General features: G+C 51.8%; 1 protein-coding gene across 3 annotated transcripts; it reads left to right on the top strand.

Moving 5' to 3' along the window:
• The first annotated feature begins 2,809 nt into the window (after positions 1–2,809).
• SLC4A8 (solute carrier family 4 member 8) lies at positions 2,810–23,107 on the top strand. 3 transcript variants are annotated; one of them, XM_075737926.1, is made up of 25 exons: positions 2,810–3,000; positions 8,309–8,390; positions 9,102–9,236; positions 9,701–9,836; positions 10,042–10,202; positions 10,912–11,100; positions 11,267–11,355; positions 11,476–11,633; positions 11,995–12,082; positions 12,564–12,710; positions 12,890–12,981; positions 14,093–14,267; positions 14,401–14,534; positions 15,207–15,452; positions 15,557–15,662; positions 16,565–16,726; positions 17,440–17,553; positions 17,878–18,039; positions 19,109–19,360; positions 20,145–20,213; positions 20,698–20,871; positions 20,971–21,108; positions 21,542–21,639; positions 22,135–22,237; positions 22,479–23,107. In XM_075737926.1, exons 1-24 carry the CDS (start codon positions 2,956–2,958, stop codon positions 22,220–22,222), a joined length of 3,240 nt encoding a protein of 1,079 aa, XP_075594041.1. In that variant the 5' UTR covers positions 2,810–2,955; the 3' UTR covers positions 22,223–22,237; positions 22,479–23,107. The 3 variants fall into 3 exon arrangements, with proteins under 3 accessions (XP_075594041.1, XP_075594043.1, XP_075594044.1); XM_075737928.1 differs by having other exon boundaries at positions 22,582–23,107; XM_075737929.1 differs by lacking the exon at positions 16,565–16,726 and having other exon boundaries at positions 2,818–3,000.
• Positions 23,108–23,883: the final 776 nt, after the last annotated feature.

The following is a 23,883-nucleotide window of genomic DNA, read 5'->3' on the forward strand; positions in this document are numbered from 1 at the left end:
GCTTTCCCATTGGCATCTTCAGCTCCAAATTTCCTCCTCCGGCTCCTCAAATTAATTAGGTGGTGGGATTGTTTTATAGTGTTTTGTGCTCTTCTGTAGGGCCTGGAAGAAAATAACGTTTCCTAGCATGCTGCATTACTGGAAACACCAGATCAGAAAGCGAGTCGGAGCAAGAAGAGCCATAAATTTATTTGGGATGAAATTGTTACAGCCATCCAGAATTTGCCGGAAGGAGGAAAACCAGCCCGGTTCTTCTTGCTTTGAGAGCATGTCCGGTAAATTTAATTTAAAAATCGCAAGCACAGATGGCTTTTCTCAAGAGTCAAAGCAACCGTGGCGCAGCACTGGCTTCCACGAGCGGCCGTGCCGAGGCAGCAGTGCTGGGTGAGGCACCGTATCGCCCAAAACGACATTAAAATATCACGTTTGGGGTCACTTGTGATGAAATTTTGCCCTGACGCTCCATCCCTGGTGACTCGGGATGGTCGAGCAGTTGAAGTTCAACAAACTTAACTTCACTGCTTGGCCTTTCTCAACGCGCTTCGTTATATTTTTAGATGTCGCGTTATACGGTGCAATTAGTCACCCCCTTCCCAGCCAGATGGTCCACAATGACACAGGAGCTTCTTTTTTTAATCCAGCACTTTCCATTGGCGTGAACGCGCCTCTGCTTCCTAAATAACCTTAAATATAGGGTGCTTGTCTTAACTGCGGAGAGTGGGTGGCATGTTATTGTTTTTGCCCAGGTTCGGCTCACCAGTGGGTGTCGTTTTGGAAAAGGCGGGAGCTGGGTGAGGGCAGTTTCCCATAAGGAGAAATTGGAAAATCAAGACTCGATGCGCTGGATTAAACCTGCTTTAATTCTCGCTGCTGGGCAAACACAGGAATATGTGCCTCCTCCCTTGGCTCTTGTTTTCAAACCAAGGCTTGAAAAAGCTGGAGAAGGCAATAACACTCCTAGGGAAAACCAAGCCAGCAAAAATGCAGCTGAAAACCAGATTTGGGTGGAAAATGTTCAGTTGATGAGTTTTCTAATTAAGGAGCCTGGGCTATGGTGAGGGAGAAGGGGCTGCCCAGGTGCTGGGGGAGCGTGGGCGTCCCGACGGCGTGCACATGCGTGTGCACGCATGCAAGCACCCCAAACCGTGTGTGAACGCCCCCAAACTCCAATATCGGACTCTTTTGGGGCCACATTTTCAGAGGAGCCAAAAGAAACGGGGATCCCACAGGGCAGGAGGGGAAAATTTAATCCCCCTAAGGGCAGAGCAATGAAATATTTAACTTTCCTACAGCAAAACCAATATTTCTCGAAGGAAAAACTCTTTCCAGCTGCTGTGGTTGTCCCCAATCTCTGGATTGTTCTGGGAATCGTTATCGGAAATAAGGGGGATCATCTCCCCCTCCCTGCAGCAGGAACCCATCTGTGCCACCAGCAAAGATGGGAAATTGCTAATGGCTCTGTTAATTAATAACTGACCCTCTATTTTCATCTCTCATTAATGGAAGAGAAATGTTTCTTGATCCCATTTCATTTGGACGTGAGCTCAAGGAGGCTGAAACTGGAAGATGGAGCAAAGGAAGTAAATTTTCAAGCAATTCCAATAATTTTCAAGTATTGTCATTAGAAGAGTTTTAGCTGACAGCAATATCTTGGGCCGGTGGTTTTTGGGAGCAGATTTTACTTTTCATGTAAATTTTTTGCCAAAGGCCTTTCTCGGGGGAAAATCAGGCAACTGGGAATAGCGGGAAGGGATAAGGGGACGATTGCCGCAGCGGGGCGAGCCTTGCTGCTGGTCCCCCACGTGAGTGACTGAAGGATGGTTTTGAGCTCCATTTCTCTTGAAAATATTAAATGCTTTTGGGGTCGTAGAGGACACAAAACCGGAGCGGCTAAGCCCTCAACTGCTCGAGGCACAGCAGCTTGTCAAGTGTTTGCCAAGACTTTTGTAAAGTGCCTGTTGGAGGGGGAAATATCCATTGCCCCCAGGTTTCCGACCCTGTCCTCCTGGGGCAGTGGGGTCCGTGGAGGAGCAAAGAGCCGGGTTTGCCCTGAGCTGCAGTGGGGGGGTGTGGGGGGCGGCGCTGGCTGCAGCTTGGGGTGGTGGGTTGGGTGGGAGGGTGCTGGAGGAGGCCAGGAGGGGTGTCGGAGGGGAGCTGGGGGGGATGCTGGAGGGGATTGGGGTGATGCTGGAGGGGATTTTTTTGGGGGCGTGATGCTGGAGGGGAGCTGAGGGAGGATTGGGGTGATGCTGGAGGGGGAGCTGAGGGTGATGCTGGAGGGGATTGGGGTGATGCTGGGGGGGATTGGGGTGATGAGGGGGAGCTGGGGGTGATGCTGGAGGGGATTGGGGTGATGCTGGAAGGGAGCTGGGGGTGATGCTGGGGGGGATTGGGGTGATGCTGGAGGGGAGCTGGGGGTGATGCTGGAGTGGGTTGGGGTGATGCTGGAGGGAATTGGGGTGATGCTGGGGGGGATTGGGGTGATGCTGGAGGGGAGCTGGGGGTGACGCTGGGGGGGATTGGGGTGATGCTGGAGGGGGTTTTTTTTGGGGGTGATGCTGGAGGGGACCAGAGGGGGGATGATTCTGAAAGGGGGGTCTCTAAGATGCTGGAGGGGATCGGGGAGGGGGTGACGCTGGAGGGGCGGGAGGATGATGCTGGAGGAGGCCGGGGAGGGGGAGGATGCTGGCGGGGACCCGGGGGGGGTGCTGCCGAAGCGGGGCCGCAGTACCCTCGCCCGGCGCTGCCCCCCAGCCCCCCCGGACCCCCCCCCCCCCTCCTCCGGCCCTGCCTCCTCCCTCCGCCCGCCGCCTCCTCCCGGCCCTGGGCGGGGTTTGGCCCCGGCTCCGGGAGATGGTGGAGCCGGTGTGAGCGGCACCGGGGCTGCAGCCGGCTGCGGCCCCCCTGGCCCCAGCCCCGGGGGGCAGCCCGGCCCCCCCCCCCCCCGGCCCAGCCATGCCCGCCGGCAGCAACGAGCCCGATGGGATCCTCAGTTACCAGGTGGGGGGCAGCGGCACCGGGCCGGGGTGGGGGGGATGCCCGGTACCCCCGGGAGGGCCGTGCCGCCGGTGCGGCCGGAGGATGCTCCGTGGCTGCTCACTGCGGCATTTCCGATGGCGGGGAGGGGGGGGGTGCATTGGGGAGACAAGGCGTCTGCAAGGGGGGGTGCGTGGGGGGGCCGTAAGGGGCGTGCAAAGGGGGGTGAAGGGCATCTGCAAGGTGGGGGGTGTAAGGGGGGTGGTAGGTGTCTCTAAAATGGGGTGCCGGGGATGTGCAAAGGGGTGCCAGGCCTCTGAAGGGGGGGGCGTAAGGCATCAGCAAGGTGTCTGCAAGGCGGAGGGGCGGGGGCGCAAAGGGGGGGTGAGGGGTGCTCAAGGTGGGTGCAGGAGGGATGTGAGGAGGGGAGGAAGGCACCTGCGTGATGCTTGTTGGGGGGCTCCCCGCTGGGCCCCCCCTTGTCTCCTCCTCCACATCTAGATCTGACCCCCTGGCGATGCTGTGACCTTTTGGGGGGGGGGGGGACAAAGGCCACTGTCCCCGCGGAGCCCCACGTCACCTGGTCACTGGGCGGGGGGGGCTCAGCTATTGTCCCCATCAGGCGCTTGCAGGGATGCGCCGGGTGCTGGGGTGCAGGCAGGAGGCAGGTGGGTGGTCCCCCCTCTTTCAGCATCTCCTTGTGCCGGGGAGGGCCTGCCCGACCCCCCGCTGCACCCGTGGGACCCGGCTGGAGGAGCTGCTCTCGGTGCCAAACGAGAGGTGGGGAATTAATTAATCTGCCCTGAAATTACAGCTCAGGGGAAAGAGCGAAAGGAATTTGCGTCTCCCCCAGCAAGGGATGACAGTCGTGTCCTGGCGATGCTCGGCCGTGACCTGCGTCCCCCCCTCACAGCCCACTTTGGGGCTCCAGAGACCTGTCCCCCCTGTCACAGCTCAAATCCTGGCCCAGGAGCTGGAGGGGTCCCCACGGGGGGATGGTGCCGACCCCCCCGATAGAGCAAAGGAGGGAGCCGTGGGTACGGTGGCTTCGTCCGGGCAGGATGGAGATGGAGCGGGGCGAGGAGGGCGTCTCCTGCTCCACCACCAAAGCAGCCCCGCAGCCCCCCAGTTTGTCCCTGTGCACGCTGTTACCCTCACCCCGTAATAACACCGGGATCAGTGTTATTAATTACTCTTCGGGCGAGATTAATTACATTAATCCTCCCTCTCGCTGCCAGTGGCCGGTCCTGCTAGCGTGTGATGGGACGGGGGGGGCCGGGACGCGAGGTTTGCCTGCTCGCGCGATGCTTTCGGCCTCCCCCGGCACCAGGAGGACTCAAAGCCGGACCTGAACCTCTGCTTTGTGCTTTTCCTTGTCCTCAATTACACCGAAGCTTCCCTGGGGAAAGATTTTTCTTTCTTAACCAGAGGAGTTGCACTGAGACAGGTAAACTGAGGCAGGACACTCAAAAATCCCTCTGCCTCCTTCCGAGACAAAAAAATGGCAGCAAAATCATAATTTGGAGAAGTTTTTTTGAGATGGACGCGGGGAGAGGATGCACCGAGCTTGTGACATGAAGGGGTTCACTGCAGCCATGTCGAAACGGGCTTTCCTCTTTGCTCCAGTGATTTCTGATTTCATTTTTACAAGCAATAATTACTTTCAGCCTCCCGACAAAACCAGCTGCGAAGCAGCCAGCCGGAGCTTTTCGCTTAGAAAATAGTGAAGTGGAACAACTCTGGCTGCTCCAAAACTCAAAAGTGAGCCATGCAAAGCTCGGCATCCTCTTTCCCAGCCCGGTTTCGATGATTTGATGGTTTCCAGGCGCTTGGCAGTGGCGGCGAAGGATGAAGAATGAAGGCGAAGTGTCTGCAAGTGCCGGTACCCAGGCTGGGATGGGATAATTTGCTTTCCGGAGGCATCTGTCCTTCCTGCTCCATCCCATCCCAAGCCCATGGATCCACAAATCCCACAGACTTATTCAAGCCTTAAATCCTCCAGTGATTTCCTCAATGAAATAACCCCTCAGAGTCCATTCGAGTGGCCTAACCAGGACTGAGTGCGTTTTGCGCGGGGCTGTTTCCTTCGGTGGCATCTCCGTGCGAGGCTCGCTGCGATTTCGGGGATGCTGCAGTGGCCGGGGAAGGGCGATGGGATGCTCGGAGCATCTCGCCACGGACCCGGAGGTCCCCACTTGTCCCGTTTCCTCCTACGTTTGCTCCTGAATCTTTAAAACTAAATAATAAAAAAGCAGCGGGGATCTGAGCTTGGATCACGGTGGGATTTTAACTGATGAGATCTCGGTGTCACCTTCCTTCGCCGTGTTATTTTACACCCCGTGTTGCCTTTCAGGGCGAGCCGGGCAGTTAACCTTTGTGCCGAACGGCGCTGGGGAGGAAGTTCATTAGAGCAAACGAATTTGTAGCGTGGAAATGACGGATGAGCTCAGCTTGGAAAATAAAGTAGAGCTGGAGATAGCTGGAGGAAGCAAGGAGAGTAAAAAAAAAGTGGCTTCTCTGGGCATTTCCGTACCATGCTAGGACTTAGTCTGGCTAAGGAGGATTTATCGGAGCACCGAAGGGATGGAGGCCGTGCCGTAGCGAGACCTTCAGGAATGCCCTGATTGGTTTTCGGCAGATTTTGGTGACGATCGGTGCCGCCCCGTAACGTGTATTTTCCCAAGGGTTTGCACCTCACTCGTATTTTGGCAGCTTGTGCTGTTAAACACACCAAAACGCCGCTTACGCCTTTCGCCCCAGCATTTACACCCCGTTTCTCTATTCCGGGTAGGTTTGGTTCAAAACAGAGCTGGTTTCTCCCCATCCACTAAGTTTTCCAAGCAGGATGAGTTTTGGGGTTGCGTGGCTTTAAATAACCGCCATTAATCCATTAATTCCATTAATCGGAATCTTTTTTGTGTACCTGGAGTTGCTACACACCGGGCGACACTGAGCTCCTCTCCGTGAGGGTTACTCTGGTGTCCTGGGGGGGATTTAACCCCCCTTGATTGATCCCCAAAACCCCAAAACCGCTGACTGACATCAGGATGAGCCAGGACGAGGGTAACAAAATGATGCTGCTGGAAGAGTTACATGTAGGGGCTCTGCCGAGGGGCTGAACGTCCCTGTTTCCCCCCGCCCCAAACAGTGGGAAACCTCTCCCCAAAATCCTGTCGGCATTTCCCCAGAGCGCAGAGGGATGCAGAGGGGGGAGATGTGCCGGAGAGGGCTCCCAGCGGCAGGTTGCCCGTCGTTGGTCGGAGTACGGGGGCAAAACAGTTTCTAAGAGAGACGGAGACTTTCCCCGTGTCGCCCGCGGGGTGTTTGACTCCCAAATCGCCCCGTTTGTTCCCACTCCGAGACCCACCTAATGCGCTCGAGCTTGTGATTTCATTTAAATCGCGATTTTTTTTTTTTAAACTGCGATTTTTTTTTGAAACCACGATTTTTTTTTCAAAACAGCAATTTTTTTTTTGAAACCGCAATTTTTTTAAAAATTGTGATTTAAAGCCATTTTATTAAGCCCTTTCATCCCCTGCCTTTTCCCGGCTTGGGATTTGGAGTTTCTTGGGGTTAGTTGGGTTTTTTTGGCAAATCCAAAGGGGAGCAGGATGCATTTTTGCTAAGAGGGGAGGGAGGGTGGCGGAGGCCGTCATCGGAGAGAGGACGGGAAAGCCACGGGCGCGTGATAATCCGGCTGCCGGGTAATGTGGGCGAGTCCCGGGAGCTGGCGGGGAGTTAGCAACAGGTCGGCTCTGAAATGAATACTCAGGGACCAGCAAACTCATTTCCAGACCGGAGCGTTTCTTCCTCTTGCTCGTTAAATTAACCGGTGACTTTCCCGAGCATCGCTGCCGCGTGGTGGCAGGTGATGCTATTCAGTTGAAGCAGGAATTTGGGAGATAAAAAGCAGATTTCACGTTAGTGTTTGCAGCTTAAATCGTAACAAGTTATTTATTCTCTGACTTTTTTTTTTTTTTTTAGGTCTTTGTGATTAATGCATCATTATTAGTATGACAGGCAGCGTATGCCAGCGCGGCGTTTGAAGTTTTATTTTAAATTATGGGTTTGGTTCTTTTGGGCTGTTTCCCAGTGCACGGTGTAGCTCTTGCTTCTTGAATTTCATCCAACGGCCCTGCCAGTTCCCCAAGTTTTCGTGGTATTTTGCTCTTCTTCAAACTTTGGTTTCAGAAATCGAGCAACTGGGTGCGAATCTCGGAGTATTTTGTTGTTGTTGTTCGAACAGGTTTTGGTTGCTGCGATGACGGGAACAGACTTGCAAAGACAAAAGTCAGCAATTTAATAGTCTTAAACCTTCTTCTTTGTGCCTTTAATAAAGGAATAATTTAAAACCTGGTGAAAACTAGAGGGTGTTTGGGCATTGCAGAGTTTGTCTTTGCATGGGTGAAGAGATTTAGGTTTTCTTGGATTAGTTACTGTCCACGCAGGCAAGGAAGGAGAAACAGAGCAGCCGTAACATCTTTTCTTTTGTATGTGAGACATCCATAGCAATTAAAAGTGCAGCCTGAAGAGGGGAAAAAAAGATAGGAAGCGTTTCCAGGAGGCCCTTTCAAAGCCACAGTTGCGACTCGAGCGTGAGACGCGGTCGGGTTTTTATTTCTTTGAAGGTGGTAATCCCGGTGATCCCCTTCCCCAGCCCTGGTGGCAAAGGGAAAAGAGAAGCAAGACGACGACTTTCTGTTTGCTCCTGTAGTTCTCCTTCGGCTTTTAAGGCGCAAACGCTCTTTCTTCCTGCAGCTCCGGCAGTGGTGTTTCAGCCGAGGAGGGCACGAACTCTCAGCCCTTGGCTTTTACAAGGAGAAAAATCATGGTTTTTTTGTAAAACGTGCACTTGCACCAAGGGGAGCCCGAGCATCCTTGGGCTGAAGAAGCAGCTTTGCCCTTGCAGGTTCTTGAGGGCACTGGAGGTTGGTGGTGGCCATGTCCTGTGGCCAAGTGCCATCTAGTGAGTCCTGCAGGTATCACGTTTGGAGACTGAAACTTGCTGTGAACAAAAGTGCGATTTTTTTTCCTCCCCAGTAAGAACAAAGCAGGAGGTGGGGGTTTTTTTGGGTCTGAAACACTCAGCCTTTTCCTCCTGTAGTAAATACTTCCAGACTCGCATCGTCTACGATACAGCTGATGCTACGGGCAGTTTTATTTGGTTATGGGAAGAAAAACCTCCTCCAAGTCTGTGCTTTTAGGGCTGTGCCTGGAGGAGGAGGCACACGGAGGCGTGATGCTCATGGATTTGGGTGGACACAGGGCTGGATGATGGCTGGGAGGATGTAAGGGAGCTCTACACAACTTTTACCTTCTCATTTCTAAACAGAGACATGACGAAGAGGCAGTGATTGACCAAGGAAGAACGAGCAACGTCGTCAATATTCACTATGAGAAGGAGGAGTTGGAAGGTGAGTCTCTGCTGAGATCCCGGTAGAGGAGCCGCCAGCCCGGCACCTTTTCCCGTCGCACAAAGTCCCTGCGACGTCCCTTGCTTGGCGTACGCATCACGTGCAGCAAAACATGGCGTGCTTCTAAATAAATAAGCACAGTTATTTTCACATTTTTTAATATTACGGCTTTTAAACAGAGGGAGAAAGCCCCCGTGGAGGCCGTGGTGTGAGTTTTAGCCACGGGGCTGGATAATTCACGGCTTGTTTTCTCGCAGAGGTTGCTCCCGGCTTGGAGAGGTCAGGAGAATAATTTGACTGCTGCAGACTCAGGGTTGTGGTTTTCTGGAGTTCATTACCATGGGACTGATTTGATCTTCTCTTGTCGCCTTGTGCCATACAAAGATTTTAAAAATAATTACCTTTTGTTGCTGCTTAACGAGCAATTCTGAGTGTTGTCCAGCTGAAGCTGGAATTTGAGAAGAGTTTTGATACTTTCAGGGCACTTTTAGATGATCCGGAACCATCACTTGTTGTTGCTCTCTTGTTGCAAAGTTGGAGTAAAATAGGCTTGGAAAAAAAGGACAGGTCTGTGATGTTCAGGGATCCATTTAAAAGAAAATTAAGAGAAGTTGGTGTTTCCTCCTGGGATGGCTGCACTGATTTAATTGCGGCATCTGCGTCAAGCATCTCCGCAGTATCGAGAACGATGCAAACGCCGCTTTTTCGCAGGCCACCGGACCCTGTATGTGGGCGTGCGGATGCCACTGGTGAGGCAAAGCCACCGGCATCACCGACCCCACAGCCAGAAGCATCGGAAACGGGAACGGGAGAAGGACTCTGTCCCGACAGAGCAGGGCTACCACTGTAAGTCCTGCCGCAGTGTTCACTAAACTCCTCGGGGCTACGTGGGTGCCGGGGTCTTCTGCAAGCAGGTCCACGTGCCTGAGTGGCTTGCTGTTCTTCTGAGGGAAAGCGGCATCGTTTAGCGGGATTCTCTTTCTTTTCCCAAACTTTCCTCTTTTTTCTCTCTTTTTTTTAATTTTTTTATTTTTTTTAAGACAGTTAAATGCATAAAGGATTTAGGGTCGCCTTCCTCAGAGGGATCCTGGCTATAAAAATGGAACTGTGGGGAAGGGAAGATGCCTATCCTTACGCAGAGGTGGATTAGATGCTTCTCCTTCTCTGTGGCTCTGGGCAAGCCTGGACAGACCCAGGGCAGAGGGGCCAGCCCGATATTTATGGTGCCGATCGATGCCCACTTTGCCTGTGAGCGTGACGGGCCGTATTCAGGCACGGTAATGGGACGGGGCTTTGCCTTTTGCCCCCAGACACTCCGTCCCAGCGAGTGCAGTTCATCCTCGGGACTGAGGAGGACGAGCAGCACGTTCCCCATGACTTGTTCACCGAGCTGGATGAGATCTGCGCGAAAGAGGGTGAAGATGCTGAGTGGAAGGAAACGGCAAGGTAAATCTCTGCTGCCGGCTGCAGTGGGAGAGGAATCCCCTCGCCGGCAGCGCCCGCGGGATCTGCTGTCCGCTCTCCGGGACGCAAAGCCTTTGCAGGTGCCGATGCGAGGAGCCTTCTCGTGCCACCCTGTAGCTCTGTTAAAGGGGTTGCGGAGCTGAGGCTGTTTTCTTGCAATGGGGCTGATCGCACCTGATGTCCGCAGGTGGCTGAAGTTTGAGGAGGACGTGGAAGATGGCGGCGAGCGCTGGAGCAAGCCCTACGTGGCCACGCTGTCCTTGCACAGCCTCTTTGAACTGAGGAGTTGCATCATCAACGGGACGGTGCTGCTGGACATTTGTGCCAACAGCATCGAAGAGATTGCAGGTACCGTGGGCGCCGTGTCTCTGCGGGAACGGCTGAGCTCGGTTTGCCGCGGTGCCCTCCGCTCCCCAATCAAACCCTGCCCCAACGGCGCGTCCTTTTCCAGAAACCCTGCTGTGCTTTTAAGTTGGGTTTGGATGTAGGCTGGGCGTGCAACAGTCACACCAGCTCTTTCTGCCAATACGGGATCCTTTTGAAAGCAATTTGTGGGGTTAGAGAAGCAATTAGAGAATGTTCTGCACCCGAAAAGGAGCATGTGTCAGGGCTTAGCTCTTAGAAATATGGAGTCCACGTAAGAGCTGAACCTCATTAAATAAACTATTTATTACAGGCCATTTCCTCACATTTTATTTTTTTTTTCTTTTGCCTTAACATCCAGGATTTAAGAGTTTTAAAGGTAGAGTTTATCTGGCAGGTGACCAAGCAGTGTGTTTCTGTGGGGAAGATAATTGAAGTAATTGAAAAAGCAGCTTTGGAGAAATGATCTTTGACTGGCAGGTCTCCACTCAGCCCTTTTGAGAGCTGGAGAAGTCGGAGCCATTCTTTCGTGCTTTCGCTGCAAAGGCTGAACTGTATTAAAATGTGTTGCTAAGCAAGGCTGGGCCTGTGTTAGGGGATCCTGCGTGGCACAGCCTTCCCCCGGGGGCTTTGGGGGTTCGGACCTGGGCGGGGGTTCTGCTCTGACGGCGTCGTTTCCCTTTGCCATCCCCAGATATGATCCTGGGCCAGCAAGAACAGTCCACGGAGTTTGACGAGCACGTGCGGGCAAAAGTTCGAGAAGTCCTGTTGAAGAAGCATCACCATCAGAATGAGAAGAAAAGAAACAACCTTCTTCCCATTGTCCGCTCGTTTGCTGATGTGAGCAAGAAGCAGTCAGACCTGCACCTCCTTGACAAGCCAGGTGAGGGTTCCTGCAGGGTTTGGCACCAAGTGAGGGTTCCTGCAGGGTTTGGCACCAGGTGAGGGTTCCTGCAGGGCTCTGGCCCCATTAGACCTGTCCTGGCAAAGGAGAAGCATCCCAATTGCTCCTTGTCCGCCTTTCTGAGTGTCTTTCTTTTTCCTACCAGCCCAAACACTCACCCCTCATCCTTCTCCTACCACTGCAGAAGCTAAAAATGGGGTGAACCATGAGAGCAACGCGACGGACTTAAGCAAGGTGAGACACTCGTAGCTTTCTTACGCCTTTAGGGCCAGATTTGCTCTTGCAAATTTGGCTGCAGAGTGCTGAGGGCTTTGCTTTTGGGGTATTTGCCTGAAAATCGCTTATTGTGCCTAGGCGGAGCTGCATTTCATGAAGAAAATTCCCACCGGGGCTGAAGCATCCAACGTGCTCGTAGGAGAGCTGGATTTCCTTCGCCAGCCCATCGTGGCATTTGTCCGCCTGACCCCGGCTGTCCTCCTCTCGGGCATGACGGAAGTTCCCATCCCAACAAGGTCTGAATGAGAAGCCCAAAGATTTTATTTAAAAAAAAAAACCCCACCCAACGAAACAACTTCAAGGTGCATGCCTCAGTTTGGCATCCCAAGGGAACAAGCCCAGGGGGAGCAAGGACATTTCTCCCACTCGCATCCCTTCCCTGCTGTATCTTTTAAACCCATTGGCCAATTTTAATGAAAATTGGCCCAGAAATTAAATTTGCAATCGGTTTTGGTGAATTTCAAATCCATCGCGGAGTCGGTAAGCCTATGTGTCCCCTCTTGAGCTGCGCTCGGGGCTGGGGGCTCCCAGGGATTTCCTTGGGTGTCCTTTGAGCAAGGACACGTTCTTCTCTCTCATTGTGTTTTTCTTGCCCAGGTTCCTGTTTGTTTTGCTCGGACCGGAAGGCAAAGCCCATCAGTACCATGAGATCGGCAGGTCCATGGCTACTATCATGACGGATGAGGTGCGATAAGAGATAATTCTGGGTCATTTTTGGTTTTCTTCACCTCTCTGTAGCAGTGAGGAAGAGGATTTGCTTCCCAACTGCCCACAGCTCTCCAAACAGCCCACCCCTCGTTCACACGCCGAAGCAAACACACGGATTTGTATCACCCCACATCTTGGAGGTTGAAATCCCACCCGGTGTGCATCCTGCACCTCCCCGGGGTCCCCAGCACCCTGTCCCCAGTGGTGGCATTTCCAGGGCCAGTGAAACTTCCCCACTTTAAGCCAAAGGGTATGGCGTGCCACGAGGGATGGGGACCTCGTGGAGGAGATGATTACAAGTACCATGACGGACAGATTTTTCCATTTGGGGGAATATTTCCTGCCATGTTAAGCAGGAAATTTGGGGAAAATTATCTTGCATTTAGCCAGGAGCTTACTGCAGTGGTTAGGACATCGGGGATGGGTTGTCCTCTGACCAGGTTGTCTCCTATCGGCAGGTTTTCCATGACGTTGCCTATAAAGCCAAGAACCGCGCTGACCTCGTGGCCGGCATCGACGAGTTTCTGGATCAGGTCACGGTCTTGCCGCCAGGAGAATGGGATCCATCGATCCGAATAGAGCCCCCGAAAAACGTCCCTTCGCAGGTGGGTGCTGCGGCGGAAGGAGGTGCGAGGGGGACGGGCAGGACGGCGGCCGGCCGGGGATGCCGTTCTGGGACCCAGATTCACCAGGTCCCAGTTTGACACAGTCACGTACCCAGACCAGAAGCCCAACAAGCCAGTGGTCACGAATCCATATCTTTGGCTTATTTCCATTTTAACAGGAAAAAAGGAAGATGCCAGGAGCTCTCGATGACAGTGCTGCTCACAGCAAGCCAGAGAAACACAGTGGTCCTGAACTGGAGCGCACGGGAAGGTGCGAGCTTTAATAGTTTGTGGCGGTTTTTTTTTTTTTTCTCTTTGCCTCTAAAATCTGAGCGTGCACCTTCCCTTTTAGCAGTTTGTATTGGGTCTGGCTGCGATGGAGTTAATTCTCCCCACAGCAGCCCTCATAGTGCTGTGCTGTGTATTGGTAGCTAGCAAACTGTTGATAACACACCAGTGTTTTGGCTACTCCTGAGCAGTGCCAGCGCACATCAAGGCTGTCTCTCCAACATTTCTTTTTCCCCAGCAGCAGGCTGGGGGGGCAAGATCTTGGGAGGGGACACAGCCAGGACAGCTGACCCAGACTGACCAAAGGGATATTCCATACCATATGGCATCATGCTCAGCAATAAGAACCTGAGAATAAGGGGAGGAACAGGGTGGGGGCATTCGTTGGTTTTTTTTACAATGTTTGTCTTCCGGAGTAAGGGGCACGCATACTGAAGCCCTACTTCCCAGGAAGTGGCCAGACATCACCTGATGATGGGAAGTAGAGAATAATCTTTGCTTTTTGCTTTGCTCCTGCACACGGCTTTTTGCTTTAGCTACATTAAACTGCCTTTATCTCGACCCACGAGTTTGGGATTGGTTTTTTTTCCATCTTCCTTTCTTCCCTCCCTGCCTTGCTGAGGAGGCGAGTGATAGAGCGGCTCTGGTGGGCACCTGGCCTCCAGCCAGGGTCAACCCACCACACAGTTTTTTGGGGTTAGTTGGTTCAGTGAAGGGGCTTCACATTCCCAGCTCAGTCCCCTGGGCTGGGCAGGTGAGATCTGAGCAGCTGGGCTCAGCCACAGCACCACTCCACACAGCTTTTCTTGATTTGGGGTGGAAGCAAATGTGCAAATACGTCCAGGGAGAGCTCTGCTGCTTCTCAAAGCAAGGGACAATTGCAATGAGAGGGGATGGGCTTTCAGGTTTGGTCCTTTCTGTTGGAGGGTTTTTTGGTGCTTTCTTGGTTTCTGCTGGGTATAAAACAGCTGAAGGAGACTGCTGCTTTTTAGCAATGAAAGTTACTGCCTGCTTGGGATTGTCCTTCTGCAGCAAAAAATCCTCTATGTGGGTTTCTTCCAGGGAAACAGTCTATTTGTTTTTCCTTCCTCCAGGCTCTTTGGAGGTTTGATCCTGGACGTGAAGCGCAAAGCGCCGTGGTTCTGGAGCGACTTTCGGGATGGTCTGAGCCTGCAGTGTCTGGCGTCCTTCCTCTTCCTCTACTGTGCCTGCATGTCCCCTGTCATCACCTTCGGGGGACTGCTGGGGGAGGCGACCAATGGCCACATAGTGAGCACCTCTCTTGGGTGGCATGGGGGAGCATAAAACTCATGCAAAATCTTCGCTGCAGTGAATTTGCTTTGGGTTTTTTCTTCTTTTTCCTATTGATTTATTTCCTCGCTGCTGCCTCTTCCCTGGACAGAGTGCCATGGAGTCACTGCTGGGCGCATCCATGACCGGCGTGGTGTATTCCCTCTTTGCTGGCCAACCTCTCACCATCCTGGGCAGCACTGGACCCGTCCTCGTGTTCGAAAAGATCCTCTACAAATTCTGCAAGTAAGGCTGGCTACTGCGGCCGAGTGCTGCGAGAGCCTTCAGGAGGCAGTGATGGAGAAAAGATGTTTTTCTTGTATTTTTCTCAGTGATCGTTGTTAGATTTAAGTTGTTTTCTGTGTTGCAGGCATTGCACGCTGCTGCTTTAGTATGTGATGGTGTAAGAGCCCTTGGTCTCTGAAGGGTGGATGAAGTTGTTTGGGGTTTTTAGGGTTAAAACAAAGCAGGAAGAGGAGAAACCATAAGGATGTGGATTCTTTTGTTGTGATGACTTTGATATGAGATGAGACACCCTTATTGCAATTAAATTTATTATTAAGCCCCAGCTTGCTGGTAGCAGGTGACTGGGTGCAAAATCAGCCGGTTTTGGTGTTAGGGCATCGGGGTGATGTGGGAGGACAGCACCTTCCACAAAGGGACCTGACCTCAATTAGCCTCTGAGGCATTAACACAAGATAATTGTTAAATAACAATAATTAAATAATTGGCCTCTCCTCCTGCAGGTCCACACCCTGCACCGCAGCCCCAAGGCTGTCTGTAGTAGTACATGGAAACTGCATTTACCATCTGCAGCCTTGACATGCTCCTAAATTGCTCCTAATTTTCCCCGAAGGAAGGCACGGCTTGGCGCCTCTTCCTGGCCTTTCCACCCTTTGTTTTGTTTTGGTTTCCCAGGGAGTACACGCTCTCCTATCTCTCTCTGCGGGCCTGCATCGGGCTGTGGACTGCCTTCTTCTGCATCGTGCTGGTGGCCACCGACGCCAGCTGTTTGGTGTGCTACATCACCCGCTTCACCGAAGAAGCCTTCGCCTCCCTCATCTGCATCATCTTCATCTACGAGGCTCTAGAGAAGCTGAGTCACCTGCGAGAGACCTACCCTGTGCACATGCACAGCAAGCTCGACTTCCTCACCGTCTACTAGTGAGTTTTTTTCCCTCCTAAAATGCTGCTGCCCCTTGGTAGGAGCTCAGGGCTGCACCTCCATTGCCTTTCCCTCACCCTCGTCTTGGCTTTTCTCCTCCCAGCTGTAAGTGTGAGGCACCAAGCCATCCCAGCAACGAAACCCTGCGTTTCTGGGAGAGCAACAAGATCAACGTGTCTGGCATCACCTGGGAAAACCTCACGGTGACTGTAAGTGCCCCAAGCCACCGCTTCGACGGCCGCGAGGTCCAGGGGCGTTCGCGTTTTGCAAAAGTCAGAGCCCTTCAGGTGATGATGGGCTTCAGACTGTGCTAGTGCTGCTCTGAAAAGTCATTGTTTAAATCTAACGTGTGGTTTTAACCTTCTTGGTCCTGGGAAGGAGAGTCCACCTTGTCCCCAACATCGTGGGTAATAACTGTCCTCCTTGACGCTGTTGCAGGACAATTTTTCTGACGGGGGGGCAAGGTTAAGTGGGTGGTTTGATTATTGTAGAAGTTGGAGGACTTAAGTTCATGCTTGAAGGTAGCAATTAGCTTCCTTAATTGGTTCCTAATAACTCCAGTCCTTGCTTTCTTACTCAGCACTGTCTGTAGGTACATGCATAAATTTGCATGTCCGAGCAGCCTCTCGGGCTGCTGTTGCTGGAAGCAAAGCCCAGGCATAGGATGGAGGGCTCTTAAGGTCATCTTCATCCCCTCTTGGCCGTGTCCTGGGAGCCCTCCGCTGGGAAGGGACGATTAGTCTCTTCTCCTCCTTTCCTACCACGGTTGTCTTAGCCCTCTTTCCCTGCTCCCTCTTTCTCTATCCCCAAGAATTTCCAGTGTTTCCTTCCCCTCTTGGGGTCTTCTTCAGCCACGGTTACCTGCCATTCGAGCGGAGGATGTGCCATGGGTCTGTGATACGGTGTCCCATCACATCTCATCTCTCCGCTCTCCTCTGTGCGGTTTGATATGTCACTTGTTCAGCTGCTGCTCATTAAATATAAATCTCCATCAGCAGCAGCAGTTACAAGGTCATGGATCTTGGACTGAGATCCTCAAAACCCCTGAGTTATCCCAGGTTTCCTTGCCGCACGTGCACTACCTTTGTGTCCTGACGCTCTGTTTCTCCAGGAATGTCGGTATTTGCATGGCGAGTTTCACGGACCTGCCTGTGGACGCAATGGCCCCTACGCACCTAATGTCCTCTTCTGGTGCTGCATCCTCTTCTTCTCCACCTTTGTCCTGTCGAGCTTATTGAAGAAGTTTAAAACCAGCCGTTACTTCCCAACCAGAGTAGGTAGAAGATGGTGGCCAGCAGCAGTCTCCACACTCATTTCCCAAAATGGCTTTCCCGGAGCGCTAAGCAGTATTTGCCACCGCTTGGTCAAGCTGGGAAACATTGACCTTGAAGGCCAAACTCTCCATCAGCTTGGGTGTCCCTCCCTCGTTTCCATGAGTGCTCAATGACCGTAGCGTTTCCCACCTGCCTCATGACCTGCCCCAGAGTGATATTTTCCTCAGGCAGTGGGAAATCAGGTCTGCCAAAGTTGTGTGGGTTTATTTGCCTTTTTTGGTTTTTTTTTTTTTTACCTTCTGTGCATTATGCTCAAGGGGAAAGTTGATTCAGCTGAGGAGCTGCCATAGGAAAAGACACTTTTTCTTCCTTTTGAGGAACATATGATGCCTCAGTGCCTTATTCCCATTGTAGCTGTGAGTGTGGCTGCAGTGGCAGACATCTGCTTCCTTATTTTTTAATATTTTTTTTACTTAAAGGTTTGAATTGAAACAACCCTCTTCCACCTAATTAAACTTTTTTTTTATTGTCTGACACCAGATCTCACAGGGACAAACACAGCAACAGCAGCTAACCAAGGGGTTTGGCTGCATGTCCTCAGAGTGGTGGGATTTTGTTAACCAGCCGTAATGTTGTTGATGTCTCTCACTTTTCCATCTCATGTTACGGCCCCGTTTGCGATGTCCCTTTCAGTTCTGGTTTCTTGCCCCAGGTGCGGTCCACAATAAGTGACTTTGCTGTTTTCCTCACGATCGTCATCATGGTGCTCATTGACTTCCTGATTGGGATCCCGTCACCGAAGCTCCACGTCCCCCATATGTTCAAGGTAGGGGGGTGTTGTGGTGTGGAGCGGGTTTCACTGGGGCAGGACAGGGCTGAGTCTGGAGGAGATGCTGGTGGTGTGACCGTCTCCTCCTCCACCTCCAAGTGCATTGTTTCCTCCTGGAAATGAGAAGACAGCCCCAAAACTAGGTACCTGCAGGAGAAATATCTACAGGTGCTTGCAAAGAGGATGCTGGCACTGCTGAACGCCGGGGTGGCGTGAAACCAGGGCTGGGAGATGCTCTGACACGGGGATGGAGGGGAAAATCCAAGCCAGTGAAGTAGCTGGGCTGGGAGATGCTAGGCTGATGTGTGTGCTTTGTTGCAGCCTACCAGAGATGACCGCGGGTGGTTCATCAACCCCATAGGACCCAACCCTTGGTGGACGGTGTTGGCTGCGCTCATCCCAGCTCTGCTTTGCACCATCTTGATATTCATGGACCAGCAGATCACTGCTGTTATCGTGAACAGGAAGGAGCACAGGCTGAAGGTAAGGGGCTGCAAGAGACACCCCCATCCCCAACCCGCTCTGGGCCGCAGGTACGGGGAGAAGCTCCAATTCCAAGCGCCTTGTGAAGGCATTGGTTTGGAACAACATCAGGCAGCGTGTCAAGATGGTCTCCTGGATTAATGATGAGACAGGGAGCAAACGACAACAGGGCAGTTCAGATGAGCAGTCTTTCGGAGGAGCATATTAATCTTAGAGTGTTGTAGAAGCACGTTTTTGTTTTAAAATGTCAGCAGCAGCTGGGGAACAAATCATTTTGATGTGCTCTCAGGGATAACTCAGAGTCATATCTTACTTGCAAGTGGTAGAAATGTCTTTATGAATGAAAAATAGTAAATTTTTTTTTTTGAGAAGTAGATACCACACAAGCTCCCCAAATCCACTTTGTCTGAACTGCTGCCGGATTTTCATGCAAGGCGCTTGCGCAAAGACTGGATACAGCCTTACTTGTTTCCAGTTCTTGTTTTAAATTTTCAAGACGTCCACTTGAGCTCAGATAGGGTTTGGGTTTGACTTGCGACGTTGTCCTTGTGTGTTGGGTTTGCGTGGCAAGGTTTTGGTAGTGGGTGGGGGCTATAGGGGTGGCTCCTGTGAGGAGCTTCTAGAAGCTTCCACTGTGTCTGACAGAGCCAATGCCAGCCGGCTCCAAGATGGGCCCGCCCCTGGCCAAGGCCCAGCCAATCAGCACCTCTGACGGCGTCCCCCATTGCCGCTGAGGGGGGAGGAGGTTGAAGGCGGGAGTGAAGTTGAGCCCGGGAAGATGGGAGGGGCGGGGGGAGGTGTTTTAAGACTTGATGTTATTTTCTCATTGCTCTACTCTGTTTTGTTTAGTAATAAATTAGATGAATCTCCTCTCCAAGTTCAGTCTGTTTTGCTCGTGACAATAATTAGTGAGTGATCTCTCCCTGTCCTTATCTCAACCCAAGCCTTTGGTTACACTTCTCCTCCCCATCATGCTGGGGGAGGAGTGAGCGAGCGGCTGCTGGGCCTAAACCACGACACCTTGATCTTGTCCTGTGAGATGCTCTGTTTCTTGTTTCGTTCCTCGCAGAAAGGATGCGGGTACCACCTGGACCTCTTCATGGTGGCCGTGATGCTCGGGGTGTGCTCCGTGATGGGGCTGCCATGGTTTGTGGCTGCGACCGTCCTGTCCATCACCCACGTGAATAGCCTCAAAGTAGAGTCTGGCTGCTCAGCTCCAGGAGAACAGCCCAAGTTTCTGGGCATACGAGAGCAGAGAGTCACTGGCTTGATGATCTTTGTGCTCATGGGCTGCTCAGTCTTCTTCACTTCTGTGTTAAAGGTAAGAGGAAAATGGAAACCACCCAACAACCACGAGCTTTTTGGAGGTTATGCAGAACTAGTCCCCTTTCTCCTGGCCTGAGTAGCTGTGAAGCAGAGGAGGAGGTGATCCCAAACCTTGGGGCTTGATACGTGGTGGGAACCACCCTCAGTCGCGCTTTCCAGCCCTTCAGACCCCAGTTTGGCGCACTTGAGCCAAACGACCAAGTCAACTGCTTTAATTTTCAGTTGTCTTTCAGGCCCACCCGTGTTTATGGGTTACGATTGAGCATATTTAGACCAGTACATCTGCTCTTTCAGCCAGGCAGCACTTTATTGGTTGCAATTTGTTCCCCCAGATGCCTCGGAACAGCCGTTCCCAGTAGCTAAATACTGAAATCATCCCCATGGGCTTCCTCGCGTGTTCCTCCCACAAAGTAATCTCGTCTCTAGGCTAAAAGGAGGCACGTTGCTCTTGCGTGTTGCCACAAGAACGGGTAGAAATGTTTTTCTACCGTCACAGAACACGGCATATGGTAGCATGGGTGAAATCACCTATTTTCCTCCAACCTTTCTGGAAAATAGGATTATTCTGATGAAGTGTTACTCAAAAGCGCAGCCTAAAGCAGAGCATTAAATCATTCGCACGCACAAAATCTCCGATGGTTAAAATCCAACACTTCTCTAACCCTGTGGAAGCTGGAAAGCTTTAGGCAATTTTAGGCAGGAACTGTAGAAGAGAGTGGCAATACTGAAAATGCAATTTTAAAAAAAGAATACACTAATTTATTTATCTATTTTTCCAGTTTATACCAATGCCTGTGCTTTATGGCGTCTTTCTCTACATGGGTGTGTCGTCGCTCAGAGGAATTCAGGTAGGTGCAGCATGTTGGGTCCCCGGTATTTCATCTCTATAGAAGCAGGTAAAAAAAAAAAAAGCAGTGGCATGGGGGGAAAAAAAACTTCTCCGAAAGCAAGCAATAAAACTTATTTTGTGTAAGAAAAAGATTGGAGGAGGCACAGGAGGTGTATAGGGCCGGGAGGACCAGGCAAGTTCAGGGCAGGTTACGGGAAAATGGGGGAATTCAGCACAAAGGGAAGGCAATTTCTGTCGCTGGTGGAAATCCTTGCTGGGGGATTCAGCGTGCTGAGAAATGCTGAGAACAGAATAACGCAGAATAATTGCAGTTTGGTGGGCAGCTCTCGCGGGCAAGCCAGTTTATAGATGGAGCGGAGGGAAAATTGGGTGCCGCTCGTGGAGGAAGGCGGTGGGATCCAGGATTTCTCATTGCAAGTGAGATCCTGAAAACTGCCTCCGCGTTTCCCCAGGGCCAGAAACTTCTCACTGTTATTTTACAGTTCTTCGATCGCTTGAAGCTGTTTGGGATGCCGGCGAAACACCAGCCAGATTTCATCTACCTGCGGCACGTCCCCTTGCGAAAGGTGCATTTCTTCACCATGATCCAGCTGATCTGCCTCGTCCTGCTCTGGGCCATCAAGGTGTCCCGTGCTGCCATCATCTTCCCCATGATGGTAAGAGCCGGTGCCGCTCGGCGTCAGGGCGTTTGTAGTGTTGGAGCGAGATGTGGCATCATCTCTGACCTCACTGCATCTTCCCTCTTATTTGTGAAGGTTTTGGCGCTCGTTTTTGTCCGGAAAGTGATGGATTTCTGCTTCTCAAAGCGAGAGCTCAGCTTTCTGGATGACCTTATGCCAGAAAGCAAGAAGAAGAAGTTGGACGATGCCAAAAATGAAGCCAAAGAAGAAGAGGTAAAGCTTGCTGCGTGCTCGGGGCCGGGTGGCTCCCTCGGGCTGTGAGATTGCCTCTTTCTGTCACAGCTCGTCTTTAAATGTCGGGGAAAGATCAGAACTAAACAGAAAGGGATCCTAATAGCCTGGATCACACATCGTAACCTTTTTTCCTAAATTAGCAGTGAGCTTAACGCTTGAACAGAGGTATAATTTTAAAAATCAGTCCTATAATAAAGATGATTATTATTAATACTACAGAAAGGTTTACTCATAAGAGTGTTTTTTAATCCCCCCAAAATATTTGGAGTGAAAGGTCTTCACCCTGCTGCACTAATAGCTAAAGCTGCCCCAGCTCAGGAGGAGAGCACAGCGTGCAACGTCTTGACTGGGTGTTTAGTTTATCTCCGCTTTGATTAAAGACAGAGAACTTGATTTGTCCCTTTTACGTCAGGAGTCCCAGAAGATGATGGAAGCTGCTGCTGCAAATTCGGTTCAACTGAAACTGGGGAAGACCAGCGACTTGGATATCCCAAAGCAAAGCAGCGACAGGTAAAGTCCCACCAAGCGCCAGGACCCCCAGCAAGATTCGTTTGAAGGCGTTTGGCACCACCTTTATCGAGCGTCCCTCAGTAAAGCAGTCCGCTCGGTGGGAATATCAAATTTAGGGGCAGGGCTGCGGGAGGTGATGGCGGGGCTCTGCCCCTGAGCAGAGTGGCTGCACAACTCACGTTTAACCCCCACAACTTGCATCATCAGTGACTTTAGGGTAGCAGGAGATCCTCATAGTTAAAAAAGAGGTGGTGTAGGCACAACCTGTAGCAGCAGTGGCTTAGGAGCCCACCCCAGGGCTAAACACCAGCAAGAGCCTTTGCCTGGAGCCGTTGTTCTACAGGCTTGCCTCCCAAAACTCCTCATCCAGCAAAACGTCCCGTGCTTGTGCTGAGCTTTGGTTCCCCGGGCCCCCCGGTCCTCTTGCTGGTGCTGATGCACTTGGTGGCAGCAGTTCCCGTAACCACGGATTGCGATGTCAACTATTTATTGCAGGACCGATCCTTCCGAGATTAATATCTCGGATGAAATGTCGAAAACGACCGTATGGAAGACTCTCACTATGAACACTGAAACAGTCTGAATTTGGGGAGGAAAAGGTAAAGGACCACATGTGAGCGTGACCGCGCTCCTCTGCAAGCGATGAGACGCGTGTGTACGGTTTTCCCGTGCTTCGGGATGAGCAAACGAGCAGCAGCGAGGACGGTGGCGTGCCAACCTCTCTGCTGCGGTGGTCCCATGAACGGGGCTCAAGCCCCATCATCCACTGATGATGCTCTGATGCTCTCCTTTTTTTTTTCTTTTTTTTTTTTTTTCCTTCTTTTCTCTTCCCCCTCCCCAGTTTTCATGTTTAGGAATCTTGACTTTGAAGGAGAGGAGTGAGAACGTGACTCAGGGATGTGCCAACGCAGACACGGGGAGAAACTGCTTTTTTTGTTTTCCAGTTGGAGGATTCCCATTAAAGCCATGCAGATGTCTTCAGTTATCCTTGGTGTGCTTCAGGCATTCAGTATCTCTAGACCAGCAAACTGAGGTGCACATCACGGTCCATGGGAGTTCGGTGTCGTTCAGCCTCCGTGTGTTCGTGCGTGTGTTTGTTGCGGTTTCGTAGTGGTAGAGGGACTGCTACCGCTTTATCATTCAGTGCTATTTTTTTAATATCTCATTCCTCCTCTCCTTTTCTCTTTTTTTCCAAATATAAACTCTGAATGTACAAAATAAATTTCTGTTATATTTGACACATTCTCCGTTTTCTTCTTTATCACGACTGGGTTTTTGGTCTGGTTTGGGGTCCAGGCTTTCATTCACTCCTACGTCCCTTACTGGTAGGAGAGGGATGCCCTCCCTGGCGGGGCAGCCTAAGGACCGTCCGAGCAGTTGGGCTAAGGTGAAGGAAAAGCGTTTGCTCCCTGCCTTCCAGTTTTACAGCATTTTATTTTTGTTTTTAATTTTATTTTAATTTTTATTTTATTTTAATTTTTATTCTATTTTTATTTTATTTTCATTTTTATGTTAATTTATTTTTCTTTTCCTTTGGCTCTGCCATCAGCCTGGAAGCTGCAAAATGCAGAAATGCCCCTTTCTTGTCCCCTGGCTGTAAAGTGAATATAAGGGACCACTTAAAATCAAATGCTTTGAATACAGCGTGTGGTTTTTAGGAGCGGCCAGGTGAGAGCTGGGGCTCTGCATCCCTGGGCTGCCCCTGCGTTGTTCCTCCACTTTCCTTCCTTTTACCTCCCTGGGACTCTAGGGGGGTTTGGTTTTTTTTGTTTTCCCCCCTGTCCTTGCAAAGTCTTTTCTCTCGCAGGGTGGGACGAGCTGGGAGGAAAGCGGGAAGCCGCCTTCTCCTCCTCCCTTTCCCTGCCGCTTTGCAGGAAGAAGCTGTTAAGCAGAGACGGTTCTCGTGCCCCCTTCACGTTTTGGGGGGGCCTTGGGCTGCAGCGTCACCCCAGGCACACGCGGTCGAGTCGGGTGGCCCTGGAGCCTGGAAGGAGAGGACAATCCAGAAGAAAAGGTCCCTTTGCAGCTCTGCACCTTGCTGGGGGCTCAGCACCTGCTGCCCCGCACCCAGCTGGGACGGGCACACGAACCCTCCTGCCGTCGGCTTCTCCCATCCGCCGCGGGAACCGTTTGGTGTGTCAAACCCACCCCGAGTGACATACGGGTGGGGAAAAGAAAATGTGAAATCGCTCTGTAAGGATGAGCGTGCCACATCACCGAGCAGGGCCAAAATCGGACGGTTTT

This window comes from Balearica regulorum, chromosome 29, assembly GCF_011004875.1.
Source record: "Balearica regulorum gibbericeps isolate bBalReg1 chromosome 29, bBalReg1.pri, whole genome shotgun sequence".
Lineage (NCBI taxonomy): Eukaryota > Metazoa > Chordata > Aves > Gruiformes > Gruidae > Balearica > Balearica regulorum.